General features: G+C 37.4%; 2 protein-coding genes across 4 annotated transcripts in view; both read left to right on the top strand.

The window, feature by feature from the left end:
- HEATR5B (HEAT repeat containing 5B) overlaps positions 1–4,434 on the top strand; it is a 61,361-nt gene extending 56,927 nt beyond the window's left edge. For both annotated transcript variants that reach the window (XM_026845098.1, XM_026845097.1), the window contains exons 35-36: positions 338–551; positions 1,900–4,434. In XM_026845098.1, coding sequence (XP_026700899.1) covers positions 338–551; positions 1,900–2,204 — 519 coding nt within the window. In that variant the 3' untranslated portion in view covers positions 2,205–4,434. The remainder of the gene's footprint in view (positions 1–337; positions 552–1,899) is intronic.
- Positions 4,435–11,996: 7,562 nt separating this feature from the next.
- Positions 11,997–25,642, top strand: part of STRN (striatin) — a 64,860-nt gene continuing 51,214 nt past the window's right edge. Inside the window, exons 1-2 of one of the 2 annotated variants that reach the window (XM_026845485.1) lie at positions 11,997–12,020; positions 18,282–18,385. In XM_026845485.1, coding sequence (XP_026701286.1) covers positions 18,357–18,385 — 29 coding nt within the window. In that variant the 5' untranslated portion in view covers positions 11,997–12,020; positions 18,282–18,356. Of the gene's footprint in view, positions 12,021–17,741; positions 17,766–18,281; positions 18,386–25,642 lie in introns of those variants that run through there. The other variant, XM_026845486.1, reaches the window with a different exon arrangement.

Below are 25,642 nucleotides of genomic sequence, written 5' to 3'. Positions count from 1 at the left end.
TGATAGTTAGGAGACTTAAAGATGTAGTTCTCTGTGGACCTGTGTGGCTGACTTGTATTGACATTAACTATTTCTTTATTTCTCTGAGTTCATATTGTACCATATAGTACCTGCACGTTCTTTCTAACTGGCCTTCCTTTTATGGAAAACTGGGCTAATACCATTTTTGTAGATGGGCTGTATTGCTGCTCTCCTCTTATTCATTATGTTTTCTTCCCCTTTAGTTGCCTTTTTTTGAGGTATCACATGTATCTCACGTACATAGATAACATTTTATTAGAATTCCCTGAGTTAACAAATAACTTTCAGGACAATATATTTATCTTGATTTGATTAGGTTCAAGCCAAGTGTTACCAGCTTCTGCTTTCCGTGTTCCAACACACCAATCGAGCCCTGTCAACTCCATATATTCATTCATTGGCCCCTATCATGGTTGAGAAGTTGAAAGCTGTGGAAAGGAGCCGCCCAAACAACAACCTGGAGCTGTTAGCAGTCAAAGAAGGAATTAAAGTCCTTGAAACTTTGGTTGCCCTTGGTGAGGAGCAGAATAGTAAGTATTTAGTTTTTCTAGAGAAATGTGTAATGCTAAAATAGCATATTGAATGTCAGAAATCTTGCGGTTAGAAACTTGATGGTATAGTCACAAATAGGCCATGTCTGTGCAACATACTTTTGTAATTCCAGTACTAGAACTTTTTCATACATGGACTTGTATAGCATATACAGTAGTAGCCTTTGCATTTCTGGTGTTTGCAGAAAAAAGACATTCTAAACATGAACTGCAGTAGGGAGTGATGTTTTCTTCTGTTTGGAAATGAGTAGTTCACACCATTTAAATTTACTTTTTTCCACTGTTAACTTCTGTTTATTTTAGCAGTCTCATCTCTTTTATCAGGTTGCTTCTACCAGCTCAACAAAATTTATCTAAAAAAGCTCAAGATACTGAATTGTACAGATCAGAATATCTTGATTATAGATGGAGCCTCCTGTTTGCTTCAGCAGATAGAATATCGTATTTAGTTTAAGTTCAGTTACTCTCAAACTGAAGCAATGTGTTTTCTAAAGACTTACTCTGCAGACCTTCAGTTTTAAATGCTGATAAAGTTCCTTGTAAATATATTACTGTTGGCTTTGTGTGGGCTCGGGTCATGTGTCGCGTCCTCCCCCAACATATTCCCTGTTGGTATTCCTCTTCATTGATGATAAAACACTAAATGTGTGGGTTTTTTAAACGCCATTCTGCTTCTGGCACAACATCTGATTTTTGCTGATGCTGACTGGAGACAATACCCCATGAGCATGAATTTAGTCAAAACCTTTAGGGGAAAATCCCTGGGCCATTTTGGGCTTTGGCCACATTAGGTTGTGCTAGTCCAAGTATAGCTGTGGTGCTGGGTTTTGGATTGGAGTCTTCCAGAATGTAGTAATACAGCAGATAACTGTCCCTGACTTTTTTGTGAATGCTTTCATACTAATAGTGGTTCCATTATGCTCACTGGGGAGGCTGATACTCATATTCAATTGAATGTTTCTGTCTGCCTGAAAAGTGTTTTGAAATCCTTTAATACGATAGGTATTCTACATCTTACAATCTCTTATCAGTGATCTGCAATCAGATTCTGCAAAGGCATCTTTAAAAACATGTCAGGAACAAAATAACTGTGATGAATAGAAGTCTGAAACACAGTCCTGGTAAGAAAGATTTGAGTGACCAAAGGACAGGAAACCATCTATATTTAAGTTGGTTTTTATTTGATCGTGTTTTAATTACAGTGTTTATTATCACTTCTGAAAACAAAATTATTCTTACTGGTCTGGTAGCTGATAAAATTAATTTTTCTTTTGTTTTATTCTCTGATATGGTTATTACATTATTTTTTTTTTTCATTCACTTTTAGGAGTCCAGTTGCTTGCCCTTCTTGTTCCCACTCTGATCTCCTATTTACTGAATGAAAATGCCTTTGCTTCTGCATCTACAGCATCTAAGGATCTTCACGAATTTGCACTTCAGAATCTAATGCACATTGGTCCACTTTACCCACATGCTTTCAAGACAGTAATGGGAGCTGCTCCTGAATTAAAAACACGTCTAGAAACTGCAGTCCGAGCAAGTCAGGCCAGCAAAGCAAAAGCAGCTGCTAGGCAACCACCACCCACAGTACATTCCACCCCAACAATTAAACTGAAAACCAGCTTTTTTTGAATTACTTTTATTATTTTTGGACCATTAAGTAGTCAGAAGCATTACATTATCCCCAATGTGTTACTGCATATATGTGTGTAATTTTGTGTAATTTGTATGTGAAAGACTGTCCAATAGAGCTTTGTGTAATTACTTGAAATCCATGCATTACAAGGGAATGGTGGTACTTGTATAGATTTTTAGGAAATTGAATGTGATCATATTTATGAATTTGTGTTATAAATTATCCATCAAAAAACCCTATTCTCTATCTGTCTAAATAGTTTTATTTATTTTTAAAAGTTACCCCAAACCTTTGAGCGGTTTTTAAAATCTGGTGATTGTTATCCTACCATTGTGCCAACACACTAACACAGTGGGGACAGAGGGAAGAGGGGAAACTGTTATGCGGTACTTAACCATGTACCATGGGGAATTTCAAGTGTAGAAGTATGCACTTTTTCCTTTTGAAAACAAAGTAGGGAAGGGGATTGTCAGACCTGGTAGATCATCTCAGCTTGCATGGGGGGGAAAAAAAAAAAAAGAAAAAGATTATTTTCAGCCTTTCTCAGGGTGAATGATCAAGCATGCTCTCTTAACAAGTTGTTCTTATTTATGTTGTGTATGTTTCTTTCAGATCTGTTTCCATGCTTGAAAATTAATACAGGATTCAAAGAATTTAATCCCCTATCTCTTCTAAGATAAATTCTAAAGAATGCATTGGAAATTGAGTTGATAAAGAGAACTGCCTGCTGTCTGCATTTTTGTAGGTGTAGATTTTGGCCCTTGTGATGTGCTCTGTGTTAGCTTTTCCTATTCTGCCAGACACTGGTTGAATATGATGATTCAGTGCTCTGCTTTTTGTCCAGATTCTTAGGTACTTAACCATCCTGCAAGATTTAAGTCTTAGTGGATATATCTTATCTGTAGTCCTTGATAAAGTTTGCAGAGCCAAATTACTTGAGTGCTTTGCCCCTGTACTAAGGCAGCAGAACACAAGCGAGAGCCAGGCTCCTCCAGTTTTTCCTTCTACCAAGCTTTTCTTACTTGAAAATCATGTGGCTCCCCTCACATCTGAGTGAGTCTGCTCTGCAGATTTTGGAGTCTGGAGGTCAAGTGCTATGCTAACCTTCCAGCGCGGAGTCAGTGACTCCCAATGTCTGCTGCCAGACCTCACCCTTCCTATTGGCAGAAGTGCAGAACCATGTATTTTCTTGTGTATACAAGACTGACTAACACGGATTTTTTGACACTGCTGTTGAATTTATGGGCTTCTATAGGGATCTTTCTATATATTTAGCTTTATAGAGAGAAGCCATTTAACTAGAAGACTCAGCTAAGCCTGTTGAGTTTCATCTATTCTTTTTTTTTTTTTTCTGGATACTGCATAAAACCTGCATATTTCAAAGCTTCTACTTTTACCCAAACTTAACGAAGGAATAGTAAATAGAATTAAATATGATTAACAGGTGGTTGAAATAGTTGTAGATCGTTATTTTTGCATAGTCACTTGCCTCTAGTCTCTCTTTTCCAGTGCAGTCTTGTATAACCCTTTGAGTACCTATGCAAAATGGAGGACAAGACAATGCTTTTTTGCCCTATTGTATTTGGTGTGTGCAAAATATTAAACGTAGAATCAGAAAAGCTTTTTTTTCCCCCACAGTGACTATTCTAGTACTAAAGTAAGGATACAACAAATGGTGCATACTCTTAATTAATAATTTTTCAATTTTTTTTTCATAAAGATGTTAATTTCCAAGTCTTGTCCATTGTCATATACGGAGTAGAGACACATGCAGAACTAAAACCAATATGTCATACATGAGGAGGAAACTAATTTTGCTATGTTTTTCATCTTTGTATGTGTAGTGGGAATTAAACTGATTAAAATATATCACTTTCTAATAAGTGTTTCCAGCTTTATTGTTTAGAAGTTCTGAACCTGTTTAACATTGGAGAGAAGGTATAAGGAAACTCTTTCAGTATGAAATAGAACACAAAATTTTTGCAAGTAAAACTAAGAAAATAACTATAACTTGGTTTAGATTCCCTCTCCCCCTGTCCCAGGTAATCTGGCAATGACTTTGATGTTTGTTGGAAACTTTTTGTCTATAATCAGGTTTTATTTACCTTAATTTTTATCTCAGCACTTCTATGTTTTGATTAGACTCTACAAGATGTCTGAAAACTTAGAAATGAGGGGGAGGGGGAAGTGTAGCAATCAAGCATAACTAAGAAGTTGGTAGAAAAAGTAAAGTGTTAGTGGAAGGGAAAATGGCACTAGATAGATGTAGAGGAATAGAGAAGGGAGAGGTTTTTCTTTGTATACTGTGTGACTGTATACACTGTGCATGACTTTAATTTGAATACATCCTTCCTCAGTTTAGTCTTAGTTTGCTTCTTTGCTTGCTCCTGCTCCTAAAGGTAGAACCATGTGGTTTTACATAATATTTTGGCATCAGATTTCATTTGATTAAAAAACCTAAATAATGTGAAATTCTTGTGCTTATTGTTCTTTGTCACCCTCATGTTTTTCTTTGTCAATAGCCTTTTTAATGTACTTTTTCATGAAGCTGGTTTGCTCTGTTTCCCCTCTCTCTCTGCCGTTTCCTTCCTTTCTGGGTGAGCCCTGTAGTTCTACCCTGGTTCCCTGCCACAGTCCCCCAGAGCGTGCTCCCTCTTCTGTGGTTTTGCTCCCATTCCCCTATGCTCCCAGACCCTCTCCATAAGCTTCCTTAGTTCTTTTTCTCTATTTAAAAGTGCGAAGTCCGCCAGCCCCAGCTCTAATCTCTGAGGGCGGGGTTACGAAGCGGGCCCCTATGGTTTCGGAACAGCCAGAAGGCAACAGGAAGCACTGCTTGAGTAAGCGGCGGGGTGCTCTGGGGTGCCCCGGGCATGGCGAGGGGTGGCGGGGCCCCGTCTCAGCACCCGCAGCAGCCTCGGTGGCCATGTGCCATCCTCCACCCGCTGCTAGCACCTGGCCCAGCTGCAAAGCCTGCTGGTGGTGGTTGGTGTGTTTGTCTGACTTCAGCAAGGCTGTGGTAGTATGTTGGTAGTATGGAAAGACAGCCTAACTCCCATCTTTTGTGTCTTTGGGAGGGGTAGGAGAGAGCAGTGTTCCTGCTGGTTTGTGTCCTCAGCCCAAGGCTTCGCTGTCAGTCACAAAATACCTTGTTTTCACTTTCCTGGCAGAAGAGGCAGTATGGTAATTCCCGTAAAGTCTTTGTTTTGCCCAGCATTTCTAAAAATTTTTTTCAAGAAACTCCTGTAGCCCCGAGTTGGACCGCCTCTCCGGAGTTTTCCGGGTGCTCCTCCGGGGCCAGCCGCCTAAACTTGTCACCAGTTTCGTAACCTGCTGTTAAAAATTGCCCCTGGTGACCAGCGCGCTCCGCTTGTGCCGCTGCCCCTCCGCCGCCGGTGGCTCCCCCCGGCCCTCGGTGGTGGTTTGCAGCCCCTGCGGGCCCTTGGCCCCCTGGCCAGGCCTGCGGGACCGGCTGCAGCAACTTTGGTGTTAGGGGACGCCTTATGTAGTGTTTCCAGTTGAAAAGCGGTGGGGTTGATACATTCATTAATACATTAAAGGGCTGATAGGGATCTTGTGGTTAGAGAACTTGTGAACTGCTGGCCTACAGCCATTACTGTCAGATACTTCACTGATGGGCATGTTACCTTAACTCTAGTAACAGTCGATAATGCAGCCTTCGTTGTTGTTCCTCTTTGGCTTTGTTTACAAGAAAATATGTTGTAAACCTTAACTCTGTCCACATTGCCAGCAGCCCACTGTTTGGTTCTCAGCTGGCCATGTTTGAGACTGAAAACTGTCTACTTGGCCTCTTTTTTAGGTCTCTTTTCTTTGTCTCTTTCTTCCTGTCCATCTCTTTTCTTCTTATGTCATTTCTTAAAAGTACCATCTTTGGGAAGAGTCTTGAGCCTGTTTAGCAATGCGAACCACTCCTGGGTTTTTTATTTTTTAAATTAGTAGGGAAGTAATCTTTTAAATTGTGCTTTCTATGGTGACATCAAAGAACTGCTCTGAGAAGAGTGGCAGATGTGACATTCTTCGCTGAGGGTTCGCTTGTGGGAATTTAAAGGAAGTGGTCATAAGGACAATAGAGTAATTTTTATTTTAACTTCAATGATTCAATGAAAAATTCATTAGTAATTGAATCATGTTTCTGTTCACTATATCCAGTTAATACTATGTAGGAAGTAACTAGCTTAGTTATGTATAAGAAGATCAAGTGTCATATATCCAGTGGAGTGTCGTAAATATCTTGACATTTTTTCACAGATGATACAAATTTCAAAAATTGCTTTGGAGAAAAAGAAAGAATGTTTTCCAGGACCTAAGAAATTCTGCCAGTGCATTAGTAGTAATAACACTTTGCATATTTATAGTGCCCTTCAGCAGAGGCTAGCATGGCATTCCTCCTCCCCCATATAGCCCTCAAAAGCTTGGTGTTACAGCTGAGACAGGAGGAAAGAAGTAGAGTATTTAAACTGTTTAGCAAAGTCATGTATTAGCAGTGACAGAACTGAGAATATAACCCGATTACAAGTTGTTTTCTTGAACGCCTTTGGCTCTTGCCAAAACGTCTCAATAAAGTTATAATTAGCTGTGCCTGGTGTTGCCATGAGCTGTAACAGCATTTATCTTCTGCAGAGTCATGTTCAGAAAGGTGCGAAATTCTTGGTTGTATCTACAGACATCAGGCATTATGTCTGCTGTGACCATTTGCAGTTGAATGTTCTTTGATCCGTGTGAGAGGTTTGTGTTAGGGGGTTCAGAGACTACAGGATGCTTTTAGAAATTGTACGTGTACAGCTGAAGGATGAGCAGCGTTAATTAAAAACTGGTTCTGTGCTCCTTCTGAAGCCTTATGTTGGCTTATATATGGGAAATGCTTAACAGAATAATGGATATTTGTGATTGGGCGTTTTCTCTTTCTTGAGATAAAGATGCAGTGTTCTTGATTGTACTTTGCTAGTCTTCTATGCAATGTAAATTTTAGATTAGCTGTTCTCTTGAGAGGCTATGTGTCAGAAGATCTATTTTGTATGGTCTTCTTAGTATCTCATAATTTTTTTCTGCAATTCGTCCTGTTTCTTAGCAGTAGACTTTTTAATCTCCAGTATTATTGTACTTGTCTTCCGCTTTGTAGTTGTTGGTTAGTTAAGCTATACCCTCTCTCCAGAAAACACCTTGTAAGTAAGTCCCACTGTGACTTCCTATCTTCTTTTTCTTTCCCTCAGGGCTTATTTTTATTTTCTCTTTTTCTTTTCCTTGTAATTAATTGTGTGGAACTAAATGTGATATTCAGGTAGAGCACCTTTCTGTTGGGTTATATGATGTTTGTTTGGGTGACACACACCCAAGTTTATAACATACGTGAGTTGGCAGGCTGGGCAGTTTACTATCTGTTCTTGGTTACTCGTCTAGTACTGCCTTTCCAAGGTTTTTCTTCCCATCAAGTGTCTATGTTTTGCTTTCGCTGGGAAATATTAATCTTTACTCTCATTTTCTAATTATTTTTCTTGAACCTTTTGAAATTGTTGCCTGTATTATATCATCTTCCTCATTCAGGATGAAAGAAGACTTAAATGTTTACATCTTTGCAAGTATCATTAATAAGTTGTTTATTTCAAATAAGAATTAAAACAGATTCATACAGGGTTACCCTAGATGCTTATCTACTAATTACATATTTCACTTTTGATGCTTGCTTTCTGTTTATGGTACTTCGACATCTGCAGATTGAAAAATTATCCTAAGAATAAACTTTCATGATGCCCTGTGCAGTAATTAACCAGAATAAATGTTAGCATTATTAATCCTCATTTTAGTATTCACAAGCTGTGTTTTATAGCATTATACTTTATTTTTGTATCTTTTCAGAAATAAGTAATTTTCCTTAGGTTCTTCTAGCAGCTGCTTGGGGGAGTTGACAAGAAAGGGTTTCTTGTTCTGCAAAAGTTTTAAACTACTTTTTTTTTTTTTTTTTTTTTCCGCATTTTTCTGGACTGTGTTTCTGAGGCATTTCAGAGTTGTCATTATGTATTGGACAAGCCCATCCCAGAATAGCCAAGAGTTTGATCAAACGCATATGCAGGGCACTGAAATTCGCATCTTTGCTTGAGGCAGGCTGGGTTTGAACAGCCTCCTGTATTGGTGTCTTGCCTTAACCATACGTCTTCTCACTGGTTGGGGGTGATTCTCTGTTGCAGATGCTATTTCCCTTTTAATTAGCCATCTGCCACCCCTGAGAGAGAACGATGGGGACTCTGCCCCTGTGGCTGGGACCCCTGCACAGCTGAGTGCTGCTGATGCACGTCCTTGTCCCAGCAAGTGACAAAGCTGTTGAGCTCTGCTGCTTCAGGGCTGGATGAGCTCGGAAGGCTTTTGTGTGTGTGTGTGTGTGTGTACGGCTTTTGTTTTGACTAGAAATTTTGTCTTTGCAAGCAATGCATATGTTGCTGTGGAAAGTTTTGCTTCTGACAAACGTTTTTCTGGCAAAATGCTGATTTGGAGACTTTGGCATTTCTTTGCATTTCACAAATGTTCTAAATTGCAACAGACTGCTATGCTGTATGTAACTGCAGTATAGACACCTCGTATCCTGCTTAGGAATCTTCTAGCTCTTGTCCTCTTCACTACTAAAGTTATCATTTCTTCTGACTGCCAACTGTTTCTATAGTAGAACTGCTTTGGAATAGTGGGACCTTATAGGGTTACATTAAAATTGTTTTTCCTGGGTAAACTTTCTTTTGAAAAGATCTGCAATGACATTGTGGAGAATGGGTGGATACAATGTGCTTGTGTTTCCACAACTTTGTTAAAAATATTCCTTGTAAGAAACCCCAAAACACCCAAATGATGGAGAAGGAGTTAATGAAACAAAATAAAATGTGGTTAAATGATAACAAACAACTGTATAGAAGGATTGTGATGGAAATAATAGATAAACGCTTTAGGCCAGATATGGAAGTCAGATTTAGTAATGTTAGCTCTCTGGGGGGGGGTCATGGATGGTGATCTTACCCCTTGCTGCTGCTTTTCTGAGGCAAGAGGCAGGCGGTGAAACCCGGCATGCTACGTGGTAAGAGCATGTCCCTGGAGATAGACAAGTTAAAGTAACGAGGAGAAGGGGCAAATCAGACAGATGGCTATGGCTATTTATAGTGTGGTTTAGGACATTCATTACTTGATTCAGAAATAGTTGATATCTACAGTTTGTTGGCTTTTTGATAATGGTACTTTTGCTATATTAAGTTTCTAGTTAAAAATCATTTTGATAGATGGATAATCTGAAAATACTGTTCAGAGAAAAAGTAATGAGCAGTGAGCTGATTGAATCAGTTATTTAGTTAATAGAAAACTCCTAAAGATATGGTTTGGCCAATAAAATAGAAGATAAAATACAGTTTGAAGAAGTTTTGTATAAGATTTTGAAAAATATGATGTGGGTTGAATCTCCGAGATTCACTTTGAAAGATTGGCAGAAGGGCTGTAGCAGTCTTCAATAAAATATTTTTTCTCATAAGGCAGATATTACAAGGAAAACAGTAATTAATGTTAAATTCTTCTTTACCCCAACTTTATTTTTAAATGCATCAGGTAAATCAAAAGGAAGGGGGAGTAAAATAAACCATGGTCACAGCGCTGAGGTGTGTTTAGTTGGGAAAGATGCTGCTAAATGGGTCTTGGTGACTACCAGGTATCCTTTCTTTTACTAAGTTGTTTTAGCAAACTTTCTAGTTGAGGAATTCATGGGAAGCAAAGAAGAGAAACTTCTGTACTCTTCTTTCTTGTTTGCTTATATGAATGTTTGTCAGCTAATCCCAATATACTTATCGATAAATTGTCATAGCTTGTTTTATTTATGTTATGAGGACTAGTGGGAGTAAATGTTCAGTGACGGAAGAGTTGTGTTATAGACATTTGTAGCTTTTGTAAAGAAGCAGAATATATGTGCAAACTGATGAGACTGGGTCTTTACAAGTCTGTACTTGTTTTTTTTGTAATTTGATTTTTTTTTGGTGGTCTTTTTTTTTTTTAAATTGTGTCAATGGTCCAAGTATTTTGCAGCATCAAATCTGCCCATTCTTCTCAAATCTGTTAAACTTGTAATTTAGTTTAATGAAAATGTGTTACTTAAATGGGCCTAACTCTTTTAGGAAAGTGCTGCTGTAGGTACTGATGTGGCCCAACAGAGTTTTGCAATGTTACATTGTCTCCAGTGGTCTTTAAAGCTTACAAACACTTTTCACAGTAAGTTATAATTTAGAAAACAAGAGGATTTTTCTGATTTTCATGATTTGCTATAGAATTGTTGAATTAAGCAAAAATGGAGTAAGTTGTTATGTTCTTTCGATGTCAGGTTAGCATATGGTGAAACATCCTGTGTCTCTTTACTTGTTATATAAGTTAAATTGGTATCTCTGTGTCCTACTCAAGTTGTAGCCCTCCTTTTTCTGTTAAAGATCTTGACTTGTCAGTTTTATTGCATCAGGGGTAAGTAACCCTCCACTGTTTGAACAAGTTGCAACTGTAACTCAGCTGTTATCAACTTTTCAGTAGACACTGAAACTATTTACTAATTCTAGAATATGCTGTGTAAAATTCCCCAATGAATACCACATGCATCTCCAGAGGCTTTTGGTTCATCTTTATTTAATGCTAAAAGAAGTAAGTCTGTATAAATGCCAAGCCTCAACTAAAATGATAGCCATACACAGTTTTCTGGGGAAATAGGTACTGGTCAGCAACCTATTCACATACTTGGTTTCACAAGGCTGCCAGGCCTTGTCAAGTCCTTCTTCTTAAGTTCCTTAGCTAGGAAGTGGCTGGAACTGACTTAGAAATAGGTGAAGGATTGTTATGTTTTGTTTTTAAATGCTGAGAAATGCTCAGATACCTGAAACAGCTCTTCTGTATCACTTCAGGGTGCTTAGGATCTGGACTTTGCAGACAATACACTAGAAATAAAAATACTCTGAAATGCGAAAACAAAGGTTCACTTCATCGTACTGACCTGTTCTGTATGGGCCTGTAGTTGGATTCATCTAGAAGATATTATTTTCCTGTTTGAAGAGTTTGCTATGTGCTAACTAATATTGAATATTTTGAAAATAACCTAGTGACAAAGAAGTTAAATGAAAGATTGCAGTGTGGAAAGACTGCTTTTTTTTCTGCTCTTAGCCAGAAATATGTTTCCCTTTAGGGCAGTCACATAGGGCAGGATTGCAAAAGCATTGGAAGAAATATGGCATGCATGATATTCAGATCCAAGCTTGTAAACAGGAGGTGAGAACAAAATCAGTTATTTTTGTATCTGTTTCACTGGATGCTCTAGTCAGTTCAGGGTGGTGGTGCATGCTTGAATACAAGGAGTAGCTGTTCCTGGCTGTAGGAGTGAGAAATGGAAGTGCACCTATTGCCTTTGCAAATACTCATGTGGTCAGGTCTGGTTCATTCCTCTTTTTGTTATTTCCAGATTTGTTCACCTTTGTCTTGGTATACCATAAGAGATTAATTTAGCCCATGAACTACCATTGTCACTGTTTAAGCATGGGCCATAAGTCTGTTTATCAGTCCTGGTGCTGACTGCTTTTGCTGCATTTCTGCCTTTCTTGTACAGCAAGTGGAAAGCAATTATATTTGAGCATTTGCAATTTGGACTCCAGCTCATGATACGTGAATATTTTGTGACCTGTCATTGCAGTGTTGCTTATAGAATTATGTTTAAAACTTGCTCTCTTTTTGTCCTTACATCAGTCTGCATGGAGTGTGCTCCTGGGACTCAAAAGAAGAAAAAAAAGTTAATGCTCACCCCTTAAGTAAGTGTACTACAGAAATGGCTGTGAGATTAGAGAAAATTTTTGCTTATGAAGAATGGTTGAATAAACTGAATATACATTGCTTGGCTAACTCAGCAAGTATTTTGATGTTTGCAGTTAGAATGGTTAAAGGCAGCACTGAAGAGTGGATAGAAGAAAGACTGGCTATCTGAACAGAGATCTGCCTACTAAACCACTTCAAACTGCAGAAAGAAAAGTCTTTGTCTTGGTAGAGATGCTTAAATTAGTAAGGTATTGTCAGGAATAAGTTACTAAATAGTTTTTGGTTCCAGATAATCTATGAGAAATTTTGAATTCACTGATAAGAAATTGTTTTTCAAACAATCTTTTCCAAGAGATGAAGAATGTAAGTAAATGGCTTTTTCCACCATATTTTTTTACCATAAACTAAATCTTTGATCTCTTTTGGATGGTTTAATTTTTTCAGGGCTTAGCTGTGATGCTGGTTCTGGGACATCTCAAGAAGTCCAGCAAAAGTAATTTGCCAGTACCAGATTGTGCTGTGCACTAGTCCCATGAAGTGCTATCGTCCAACATGAGCAGATGATAAAAAGGATGAAGTGCTTCTGTGCGGGGTGAAGCTAAACATGCCTCAGTGCCTGCCACACCTTCCAGCCTGTGACCCTGCTTCAGTTTTGTGTTATCTTAAATGGCTACAGGCACTTATAAAACCTTCCTAGCCTCTCTTGGCATGGAGTGCTAGGAGGTGTGTGTTGCAATGTTAAGTATGGTGCCTGGTTTGCCAGTTCTACTAGATCACTGGTATTTCCCTTCCCCCTCTCCTGTACATGTTTTTTATCTCTTCTCCTCTCACCCTCTGGGCATACCTACACTTATTTACAAATACACTTAAATATGTAGCGCTTCAGTGAGCCAACTATAATCTAAAAGACTGAGCACCCTGTCAGCCTGCAGAATCCTTCTGGCAGATCTCGGTAGACCGGTTAGCATGACTGTTCCAGGCTGATTCATCTTTGTATATGTATTTAGTGATTTTAGCTATCTACATATTTTTTGCAATACTTCTTTTGCAGTTTTTCCCTCCCTTGTTCTCTTTCTCTTGACCTGTGAAGACCTTGTTGTTGAATTATGGACGCAGCATATACAGAACTGTGTCTTAGTAGCTCTTGCTTTGTCAGATAATGCCTGTTGATCTTGAAGTGCCCATAAATTTGAAGTGAGGTTTACTTTAAAATATTAAGATAAATATTTTAAAGAAAAAATGGAGAGGCTTTTTAGTTCTTGAGTCCTAACAATTTTATTTTTTTTAAATCACCCTTAACTTGAAATAGCTGTACAATTCAGGATTTTTTTAGTTGATGTAAGCACGCTTTTTTTTTTTTTTTCAGCCGTAGTACTGTTTATTTTTAAACATTTTCTGTTGAAGTTAAATAATTTTTTAATCTCTTTCTGTTTTGTAATGTAAAGGCATCCGCCTAAAAAGGTGTGCAGGTATAATACTCTTTCTGACATCGTTGTCGTTGTGGTTGCTGATTCCAGGAAGTGTAAATTTTAGTTTACTTTTTAAACATTGTTAAAATCCGAATTTATTAAGATGCAATTTCATTATTTGGTGCTAAGCCTGTATTAGGCAGTCAACAACATTTAAAAAAAAAGTTGTTTCTAACCCAGGGCTACCTAAAACATTACCTCGCCCTTTTGTCCGCTCACAGTAATGTGACCTTAGAGGCTTTTGGGGAATTTCTTAACAAAGTTGTTGCCCATCAGAATTTTTTTTTAACATAGGAATGAATGTTATTTTTTAAATCTCTTGGTAAAGTAGTGGAATAGTTAAGATAGCTACAGTGCTGTTAATTTAGACTGGATGTGCATGGAACTTCTAAGTTTTGTTGCAGTTGGTAATCCTAAACACTTTAAGGAGATAAAGTGGGGAAAAAAAACCCCAACAAACTGGACCATACAACTATAGCTGAAATAGACTGTCCCAGGCATCTCTCTTCCCAGTATTCTCTGGTTTTTGGGTTTGTTGGTTTGTTTTTGTTTTTGGTTTTTTTTTTCCCTCCTGACTGTCCTGCTTTTAATTTCTCAGTTGAGCTGTAATACAGTAATTTGTAGCATTTACCCTGGAATAAACTTGAGGCGGATGTTGCCTGGATTCCTCACTGCGGAGCCAGTGGGGCCAGGCGCTTTATGGAGATGATGCGCCCCACCCATAAGATGAGGAACAATATGAGTTTTTGTGTGATCCCTGTAGGCAGTTTAGAGGTTTGCAATGACAAGCTTACAACTTTATGCATTTTAACCTTATTAGCTAGAAGGTCAGTTGTCACAGAACCTGTTTGTTGGGCATATTTGTGAATTCTTGAAATTTTTGGCAAACCTTCCCAGGAGTGGCCAAAGCATAAGTGTAGAATAGTGTCACAGGTCATTCAGAGCGGAAGCGATCCTCCTTTGCCCTCCTACTCCCTCAGGTAGTGCAGACTTTAGTTTTGACTTGTAGTAAATCTGCAAACATATGAAACGGCCTGCGGAATCTGTCTCTATTGATAAAATTCTGTCGTTTATGTCCAAATTACAAGAAGACTGTAGTTGTGCAGTTCAGTTATACTTTTCATTGCATTTAAACCCAGACCACCTACACTTTAAATGTTTGTGCTGACATTTAGACAGGTGTTGGCTAAATATTTTAGTCAGAAATGGTGACCCTAGAGTTATCACTGATTTGTTCTGGAGACTGAGAAAATACTGCTAGATCTCATCATTTGCCATTTTAGATATTTAAACTCAGCATAGTCATTTATTCAGTTTTCATTTATAGTACAAATTGTTTCACTTATGGATGAACATTTAGGTTCCTCTGCATATTTTCAGTTAATTGCCAAACATTGTAAAGAATGAAATCTGCTTATGACATACGGACTCAGTACAGTATTACTGTTAGTATAAATTTTCAGTTATTATTTTAATGCTGTCCTTATGTGCATTACAAACAAACTTTAATATTATAATTAAGAGTGTCTTAAATAAAATTTGAGCTTACATATGTAACTGATGTTTTGTTGTCCACTGGGGCTGGCTTAATTGTAATTATCCAGTACTTACATAAATGAGGAATAAGGGCTGCTAACATCCTGTGGGAAAGAGGGGTAATATTCTCCTTGCTCTTTATATATTATGAAAATGACCAAATGTAAGCATTCTCATTTTCAGAGCCAGAATTTCTCAAAAATAATGAGTATTGGACATAGGGATGCTACTCAGAAGAAAAGCATGAACAAACTGTGCTGAAAACTGCAGCATCCAAGGAGAGAGCAAAATTATTCTCAAGCCCTTTGGTGTGCTTGTCTGTTTCTTGATTTTCCAGTAAAACTACCAATCTGTAAAGTATGTAGTAACCTTGAAAGATCCTGACAATAAGCTTGTATAGGGCTGGTTCTTGGGCCATGAATTCCACTCCGTTGTTGCTGCATGCTTTTCAAGTAAGAAACACAAGGATTTCTTGGAAGTCTAGGAAAAAATAAAAGTTATAAGACATCAGTAGGAGCATTGGCATACCACTGACAATAAAAGATGTACAAAGAATCAATATTTCTTCCAGTGCTCTTTCTTTCTTTGCAGTATGTTTATAATACATACAGCCTGCCAGTGGCCCTGAGGAGGGAGATCACAATCCTTTTCCTTTATGTTTAATCATAAGATGTAGATGCTTCAGCTCCAGAGGTAGAGTTAGGAACATTATTTACATTATTTTATATGCTCTAAGAAGCTTCCGGTAACAGTTTTGAATTTCGATTCTCAAATGGTTAGTCAGACAAGTCATGGAGCCAGACCTGCCCTGTATCAGAAGCGTGACTGCTCATTTTCACATGAAGGTGTCGTCGTATGATATTTCTTAATCAAATCCCTTTATATCTTTCTCTTTTACAAAAGTAAGCTGTCAAAACTACAGAGAAGTTGCATTTTTACTTTGTTTAGGCTGCTACCAGTGGAAGATGACTTTACCATGTTAAAAATTGAGGTTAATGCTGTCTTGACCTTTGTAGTAGTGCAGTGCATGAGCCAGACCATGACTGGCTGTACTTTGTCAACCTGCTGGGTAAAAATGCCTCATTCCAGCTTGTTTAGTTAGCTCATTCTTAGTTAGAAATTGCTTGCAAACAGCAGGTCACATCATAGATCGCTTCAGCTTGTGTCCTGATGGCATTGGATGATCTTTTTCATTGCAGCCAAATGCATATTTACATCATGTTCTACTGTTTTTAATAGTGTGCTTTGATGTTCTCTCACTTTTTGGCTAGAAGAACACTTGTTTAGTTCTGCTGGGCCTATCTGGAGGCAGGGAGAGAGAAATTACTGTCACAGTGCGCATCATAAGCTGGGTGTCTGTACAGTTTCTGCAAACTAAGTTGTATGTCCTTGAGGTGTTCCTCTTGTTACTGAGAGGGATGGTGACCTTGTTGAGTTGACGTGCTTCTTGCACAGTTACATTCTTTAGGTTAGGAAGTGGTGACTCCAGTGCCAGCATTTCTTTCTTCTGTGCCCTTCCTTAAACCTGAGCATAAAACAAACCTTAGAATTCAATGGTAGTTTTTTGTTCATCACAGTCTGAGTGTTAAGTGAGAAGCTTGATGCCAGAGTGACAGAGGCCTTTCTTTTGATTCAGCTGAGGTTTTTTTGGCAGTCAGATGCATTTCCTCCATTGAAGGTGGAGACTGACTTCGTTGGAGAGCAGCCAGTTTTTCACTCATCATAAACTGGCTGCTCTAGTTGGTGACGGGTGGTTAAGGATTCTTCAGGTGTCTATCAAGCTGTTTACTGGCTGTACTTGAGCAATGAAATTATGTCAGCTGGTGTCATATTTTAGAGCAGCTGCTGTAGCTGGCCACCAGCAAATGGCTTTTTGGAGTAAGATTCATCTTGCCTGATCTCCAAAATTGAACTGAGTTAATTGTGTGCATTCCCTTTATGGTTGGTGGAGAGAAAATGGTGCTTGCAGACACTGTTTTTCTAACCTTGGGGTAAAAATCTGAAGTCAGAAAAGTTATTCTTTAGAAGTGTCTGTCTCTAAAATATCTGGGAACTGCTTGCAAGGTTGTGGCAGGCAAGGAGAGAATACTCCTGCTCTTTTCTCCCTGGCTTTGCTAGACATTGGTACAGGCTGCAGTATTTACACAAAACACTGCTTATAGAACTGCATTGGGCATTGATATAAATGAAAGGCTTACTCGATTTCATATTCATCAGCTGATGGTCTAGATCAGTTGCCTTTGATCCTGTTTGTGCTTCTTAAGAGCCAGATGAGATACTTGGAGACTTAGCTGTAAAGGTGGCAGAAAGCTTCTGATCCTGAAAATGGCAGGCGACTTACCGTGCAGGTGAGGCCAAGGCATGAAGTGGTGACTGCCTGTAGGTTTTTTTGTCTAAAAGTGTATTCATGAGTTGAGAGAGCACAAGAACCTGCCCCTTAACAATGGACCTGATTTGAGCATCAGGTACAAAACCAGGTAGTTCTGCTTTTATGATTAGGAGTGAATATCTTATATATATCATCATTTTCTATTTAAAGGAGATTTTTCACAGTCAACTAAATACTTATCCTCTGCTGGAAGTGGGTAAAGGTTAGGTGTCTGTTTTCCCCTTGACTTTTATTTATTTCTATACCATTTCTCTCCTCGTCTTCCTCACCAAAATACCTTTCCCTGTTTTCCATTTTTTCTCTCTCTTAATTACAGTATTTCTGGAGAGCTTTCTTTAACCTATTTAGTAAGTATTATAATTAACACTTGGCATGTATTACAAACAGGGTTTTATTTTTCTTTTAGCTGAACATGCTGTACTTCAGTTCTTTGACTAGTATCATGTATCTAACATATATCTATAGAACAGCACACTAATTATATACTACTTCAGTTAGTGAGCAGAAATACTTAATCATTTCCTGCTTATTGTTGGTAAATGTTTATATCTGCTGAAGGTTTTTTGTATGCTTATTTTATCTATTCCTTATCCTTTATTGAATGTTTAGCCAAGAGAGGAAATAAACCCTGTCAAACAAACTAAAATTGCTTTATTTCTTTTTTTTTTGATCTGTAACAAGCATGCAGTTTAGAAGGCTTATCTATGTAGTGTTGTGTCTAAGCATTTAATGTTTGTGAAACAGTAAGCCAATTTCTTAACTGTACAAATTTTAAAATATCTTGGGGGGAGACACACACACTTAAGACTTATGCTGAATGATTTTAAGTAAGCAGATTCTAAATTGAACACTTCCTTTTGCAGGCCCAGATCGCCTTTCTACAAGGTGAAAGGAAAGGACAAGAAAATCTGAAGAAGGATCTAGTGCGAAGAATCAAAATGCTGGAATATGCACTTAAACAGGAACGGTACGCTGCTTTAGTGATGAGTACATGATGGAGAAATTCTGAAGACATACTTTCTGAAGACATACTTTCTTTTGCCTTTGTATTTATAAAAATTTTTTATAAAAAATATTTCTTTTGTATGTATGCGGTTCTCAAACTGACAGGTATTATCCTAAATAAGCCTTGTAGTCTAAATGTCTGCATAATGGTAAAAAGAATAGCTAACATAGTATGACTCCAAAAACATGCAAATAAAATCCATGTTTGATCAATGATGAATAATTTTTCCTTGGTAAAATTCCACATAACTTTATAGATTATACCCCAGAATTAAAGTGTATTCTCTTCTTGTTCAGAGTAGTAGCTTTGTTTAATAATATCTGACAACTGAAATCTTGAATAGCTGCCTTCAGTCTAGTAATTACTGGTTTTTAATCTTGTTAAGTTTTCAGTCTTTTCAGTATTATAGACTCTACAGGAATATATTCTGGAGGCTAATTGTGTAAGGACTGAAAAAAATGTTCATGTTTACCAGTTAATCAGATGTCTGTTTCTTTGTTCACAGGGATTTCGGAAGTTCCCAGTCTACTTTAACGTTTTATTCTTACATATATTTCCTGTTATTCTAATTGAGGCAAACAAATTGGGTTTTTATCATGTCTCCAGAAGCCCTTCCGTTCAATCAATTTATTTTAGGCCAAGTTTAGTTTAAAAATTTTTCTTCTTATTAAAATATCGTTTAAAATTCTTAACCAAAGTGTATATTTATGGTACTACTGCAGAGCAATCATTGCTTACATACCATTTTCCTATCAGATAATTCCTACTTCTCCTTAATAAAATATTAATAAAATCTCTTTTAAATAGTTTGTATTAGTAGAAATAAGATTAGAAATCTACACATATGCAAATGAGGAATAGGATATTGTTGCCAGATAATTTGAGAAAGACACTGTAGTTATACATCACCGTATTGCATTTTGATTTGCTCATCTTACATGGGCTGCTTCAGCACATGAGACATGCCTTGCACCATCCAGTTTGGCTCTTTTCAGTAGCAACCAGTTCATCAGCTAGCATGGAGCTGCAGCCTGTTTCCTGGCCAGCAGTAGCCACAGGACTCCAGCCTAATTGCTTCCCCTTTGGGGAGCTCTCAGAGGAATGCTTAAGGTAGATAACCTTTTCGCCCAGGCCTTATGGTACTGATCTTATGTCAAATAGCACAGAAAAATATCAAATGTATGTTTAATGAAGCTTGCAGTTTATAGCCATGGAAAGGCTTGCATTTGAGGCATGATTATGAAGATTAGAGTCACTTTGAAAGGACAGAGGCAACGGAGTACTGTCTTGTGCAGTTAAAGATAACGCTTTAAGGTATATAAGTTCAGTAAGATTTCTTGTATTTCAAAACTAAGGTATCTATTCCTGGTTACTTAGGGATATCTCTAATACTTCATGATCATAACCCAAATAAATTAGCAATTTATCTGAAATTGTCAGGCTATGCAAATACATTTCTATGTGCTATCAGAGAAGCTTTGTAAGATTAAAAAAAATTTAAAAAAATCAATTTTCCATATGGATAGTGAAAATGCCCCCCAGTTGCATTCAGTAAAATCCACCTAAATTAAGACACTTAAGTGCTAATACAGCAGTTACTGCCATCATTAGGAAAAAACATGTGGTGCTTTCTTATTAGTGTTTTTTACTTTGGGTATCTTTCATCTTTTGTTGTATTTTTCTCTACAGTGTATGGTATTAGCCTCAGTTGCTCAGGTCGGTAGGCTACAGTCAGCAGATACAATCCAGTTTGACAGTTGCAGTGAGGGCGTGCAGTGGTTTTTAAACTAAGTATGATGCTTGTGAATGATGTGTGCTGGAGACAGCTATTTATAAGAGTTTGTAGTGTTAAACAACAGTATTATTTGCCAGTTTCTGAAGAAACAGTCTTGTACTTCTGCTGGAAATGTCTCAGCAAGTGTTCTTGCTTGATACTTAACAAGAATGGCAACATGCGGAGTTTGGAAGCACTGCTCTCTTTCCCAGTGTTTTCCTAAATCAGCCACTGGCCAGGTCAGGCAGTAGCCAGTTGAGATGCTGGCATTTTCCACCGGGATCTCAGAGCTGGAAAATGAAATCCTACAAGGTAGGAGGAAAACATTTCTAGTCAGTTTAGGGGAAAGTTGGTGCAGGTGGGAGGGGGCAAGGAAGCATTCCTGTGTTCTTTCATTTCTGCCCTGGCCTTACAGCATACCAGATCTTTTTTTTAGCTAGATGGAATGACTAACCTGACAGAATATGACATTGTGGCCCAGTATAGTTCTTGTTCATGATGCCCTCAGGAAACCATAAGCAAGAAATGAGTGATGTTGGTTTTCTCAGATATATGCTTTTATGAGCTGCTATTCTGTATAGTGTGTATTCAGCATTTCTTCTGTCAAATAAATGTTTTCAAAGTTTACTGTAAATAAACAACTTTGGAAGCATTGTCATTGTTCTCTGTTTCATGGCACTGACATATTTTATAGTGGGTAAGGTAGAAAATTAGTTTTACTTACAGATTGTCATTTGTTTTGACAAGTTTTAATGTTTGGTCTTTATGTAAGAGTATCTTTTTTGTTGTATGTATAAGAAGCCCAGTTATTTCTGCTGAAGAGTCTTAATACACTAAATAGCAAAGAGTTTAGAAGGAGGTAGTCAAGCACTATTATTTGTGCATCAGCAGTTTTGATGTAGTTTTGCCAACATCCAGTAGATTGCAGTGTGAGGCTGTTCACAGTTGAGGGTTACTTTTTATCACTTTATCAATACTTGCTCCACCAGCAGTAAATTGCATTGTTTCCTCTGGATTTTCAGGAGCTGGCTGACATGTTGTGCTGTTTCTCTCAAGTACATGTCCTATTTCATCTAGTCTAGCTCATTTCCTGTCTTGGCATATTTCAGCCAAAGAACTAGAGTCCTGAGCCATGTCTCTAGAAACGATTTAATTTTATGTTGTTTTCTGCACTGGTGTGTCTGACCAGTGCAAGGCTGGCGCCTTCTCCCCTGGGTAGAGTATCTTGCTGTGCTGTTCCTGGCAGTCATTCTTGTTTATGTCTCTTGGTTTGGCGGCAGCTCCCAGATCTTCTACGGATGTTTTGGCAGGCTCCCTCAGCACAGCTGGATCAGATGCTTCAGGTCTGGTGACAGATATTTCTAAGAAATAGTGGCCTTTTTTGATTGGGATCAAACTTGTTTCTCTGTGAAATATTCAGATAAGTTTCACTGCTCTCAGTCTTAGGAAATTTAGAAGGATGAAATCTTTTAGCATTTTCCTAAGCAACTCTTGAAGTGTTGTGGTAGCCATGTTGAATGTCTCCAAGCACTGTTTGCATAGAAGACACAAAGTTTAAAGAAAATACTGCTAATCAGAAAAGGAGAATTGTGTAACGAAGTGCAAAAACCAGAGCAGTGGTAATATTCATGCTTATTTGAGTAAGGGCATCTACCCGGTAACATAGTTTCACAGCTGCAAAATTGCTCTCTTCTTAAAGGCTAGTTTTGAGATGGAAAATACCTTCTATAAAGTTGTATGCCTCAGCTAGTTATTTTCAAGTTATTTTTCAGTCTCTGCATACTGTTAATAATTCAGATGTTATTTTGGGGAATTGTAGGTAAATTATCCAAGTTGAACAAGTTTCAGATAATAAAGGGTCATTTTTATGATTTGCTTCCCTCCTTCTTCCCCAGCCCCAAAACCACTGTCCTTGTTTTTGACCAGATGATGAAAAGGTTTGAGAAAGTTGGACTTTTCTTTATACTTATTTATAGAAAAAAACCCATTTACTATTTTTTTTGTGATAATAGTATCTCACTGCTGTGGTGTGTGAACTAGAGTTCATTGTGAACTGCAGAGGGCCAGTTTAAAGCTGGTAACAAGTGGAGTATGTGATTTCTGAAAAACTGGAGAAACTGAGCATGATGGGTTAGCAGGAGATATTCCATTATTGTAGAATTAGATTAAATGTAAACATGCTAATGGAGTAAGCTACATTCAGAGTTTGTATAGAAGAGAATTAAAGTTTCTTTTGTGAGAAGTTTCATAGCCTTTGATTGCAATATGTGTAACAGAATGGTCAAGACTCTCCCTTCTAGTCTTGGGAGTCTGAATTGTTCAGCCCTTTCCTTGGTGTGCTTTAGAAAGAAGACTAATTGTCTTTCCTACTTCTGACATTTTCAGCTGTAGACTAAGAAAGTTTCTAATAATAAATATAATTTCTAATAGTAAAAGAATAATTTCTAATAATAAATACTTGCTGCCTGAATAAGTGTAGAAAAGATTTCCTTTATGGACTGTTAGCTATCTGTATTGATTTTTTTTTAAAAATATTCCCCTGAACTTTAGAAGCTGGCAATAGCTGAAGGTGAGTTCACCCAGCTGAGTACTCTGAATTACTCGTATTTCTTGTTTCATATGTAACTGGTGTCTTGTTCAGATGTCTGAACTCATACTAATTGATTCTAATTCATGTTTGAGTTTGGCATAGGGTTTTTTTATCATTTTATGCAGACAAAGGTCTATGGCTTTTTGTTTTAAACTTTCCCAGCAATATTAAAAATAAGGATTGCTTTTTGGGATTGTCAGCTCTTCAGTTGTCTGTCTTTGGTAGAACATGATTCTTCTGTCATATCTGTATTTCTACTGGTCTCTGCCTGTGATACACAAAGTTAAATCTTCTGAAAGATGAAATCTTAGTCCATCTTGGCCTTAAAATAAAGGCCAGTGGTGTGCAAGACCATGTAATCTAGGTTATCCTATTGAAGTAAACAAGAATAAAAAAGGCTTTAAAAACTGTTGCATTATGAAGAGGAATCAGTTAAAAAACCCTGCTACTAATAATTTAGAATGTGGATAGAATGAATAATTTCACTATGCTGAGCTGATTTTATAATGACTTCAATGAGGAGGGAAGACTTAAATAATAAAAAAGAAGAATATTGAAGAGAGAAAGAAATTTTAAAAAATAGTATACACAGATTTAACATACTGGAATAAATATCCTGAAAAGTTTAAAAAAATACAGGCTGAATTTTTGAAAAATGGGTTTTGGTGAACAGATGAGAGATCTGAGGAACAGGAATGGTAGAAAGAATGATTTTCAGTTAACCTAGCAAACATTTTACTTTGGTTCTTAAGGTGAAAATTATTAACAAAACTTTGGTAAGAAAATTAGTGATTACATAGAGGATAATTGAACTTTATATAAGACCCATAAGCTAAAAGCAAATGCCTCGTGTTACAAAACTAACTGCTCTCTGGAATTATTTGCATGAGTGGAGTAGAGCACAATATAGGTCACTAATCCAGATTTGAATATCAATATTTGCTGATTTTTGATATATCAAATCAATATGGATTAAACATTAGGATCACTTGAATTGATGACTGCATAAAAACTTGAATTTTTTGACAAAGTGTAGTGTTGAAAGTTGGTGAGGTAGGTTAGTGACTGTAGACAATTTCTTAGTTCTTGATGAGTCATTACTTTTTATTAGTGATGGTGGGAGGAAAAAGTATACATAGCATCAGTGTTTAACAATAATGAAACTGCAGTTGTTTTTACCAGGGTAACATCTCTGTGGGTGACATGTAAGAAACATAGTTGGAAAAGGGAAGATAAGTATTTTGATTTTTAAGCTTTAATTTTGTTCTGTTCTTCATTATTCTTTTATGTACCAATCAAAATGTTTATCTTTCACTTACTGCTGTTAATATATTTCAGGTACATCCTTTCCTTTCTGGTTGCTGCTCAGCTGAGTTAGAGCTTAGTGCTCTAGCCCTTGAGAAGGAAGTCAGTTCCTTCATCTGTATTTTTTGCTATGCCTAAGAGGCATTTCTTTACTCTGCATTTAACCTTCTCATCCAGAATTAAATATTATTATAATTAAAATGCAGCTGGATTAGTAGGGAACTAATACTGCCTACACTAGTCCAAACATTGCTTCCCCTCAGCACCATTTTGTTAGTAGTAATGAATTTTCTTTATGAAATAGGAAAAGGAAAAGGAAAATAATAATGTAATGAAGATGTCTGAGAAGCAATTAAGAGGTGCAGGTAACTTGAAAACGTCTGCAGGTGTTCTTGATACAGTCATTCAAGCTCAATGAGACTTGCCTCATACAATTATGAAGTGTCACACCCATTGACTTTTATTTTTTTTAAAAGAAATTTGAAGTGGAAGAGTTCCCTTGTGAGTAGTGTAGCTAATGAATCCCTTGGTGTATGTGGGGGTGGTTTGGTTTTGGTTTTTTTTTTCCACTTTTCTAGTCTGTATCTTGCCATTTTACACCTAGCGCTGTATATTTGCACTGCAACTGCATGTGTGCTAGTTGGTTGTCCCACTACTGCCAGGCTGCATGCCCAGCATTGCTGGAATTCTTGCTGCCTTTTGTGCAGGGTAGGAATTAGTATGAGTGTAGCTTTTCTACCCAGTTATGCATGTCTACAAAACTTTATAGGGAATCAGCTTTTTTTGAGTCATGTAAATTTCATGTTTGGCAGAAAATAATCATTGAGCAAAAGTAACAGTGAGTGTGAGAGAAGGGGGTAACAGTTGTGAAACTAGCTAAGGCTCTCTTTGCCTTGGTTTCTCTGTAGCTGTGTTAGAAGACTAATGAATCTTCAGTAAATTATATGTGTGTTTGTAATGCTGTATTAGTGTGGCATTATTTTGTGTGCTTAAGACTATAGACACTAACTGTAGGATGAAGCTTTTCAAATTAAAAAGTATTTCCCTTTTTCTTCTATTTACTCTTATTATCATTGTATAGCATGCTTTATAGGGTTTATGACAATAGGCCTTCTGTAGGCTAAATATTTTTGGAAGATAAATCTCCATTTTTGAACTTTTGTCAAGAGAAACTGGTGTAGATGGGCTGCAGTTAGTGCTAAATCTCATTTAAAATAGAACTCTGAGGGCCTGCTGCTGTTGGAAAGCACAGTGTTTCGAAGAATAAAACTGTTTGCTTAACTGAGGTGACAATATGAAGTACCAGAGTAGATGGCACTGAACTGACATGGATAGTAAAAATGTTTCATAGTGATGTCTAAAAAAAAAAGGGGGGAAGTGGGAAGGGGAGTAGGGAAGGAGCCTTTTCTGTAGCAAGAACATTTTGTAAAATCTGCAGTCTACTGATCTCTGTGTTTCATCAGTATTCACTTTGAAATTACATGTCAACCTTGGAAAAAATAATTAAGTAAAATTACATATCTGAAGTCCTGCTGAAATTATTTGTTTT

This window comes from Athene cunicularia (assembly GCF_003259725.1).
Source record: "Athene cunicularia isolate RWA chromosome 3 unlocalized genomic scaffold, athCun1 chr3_part1, whole genome shotgun sequence".
Lineage (NCBI taxonomy): Eukaryota > Metazoa > Chordata > Aves > Strigiformes > Strigidae > Athene > Athene cunicularia.
Note: the sequence above shows the minus strand (reverse complement) of the source record. Positions and strands in the feature narration are given on the sequence as shown.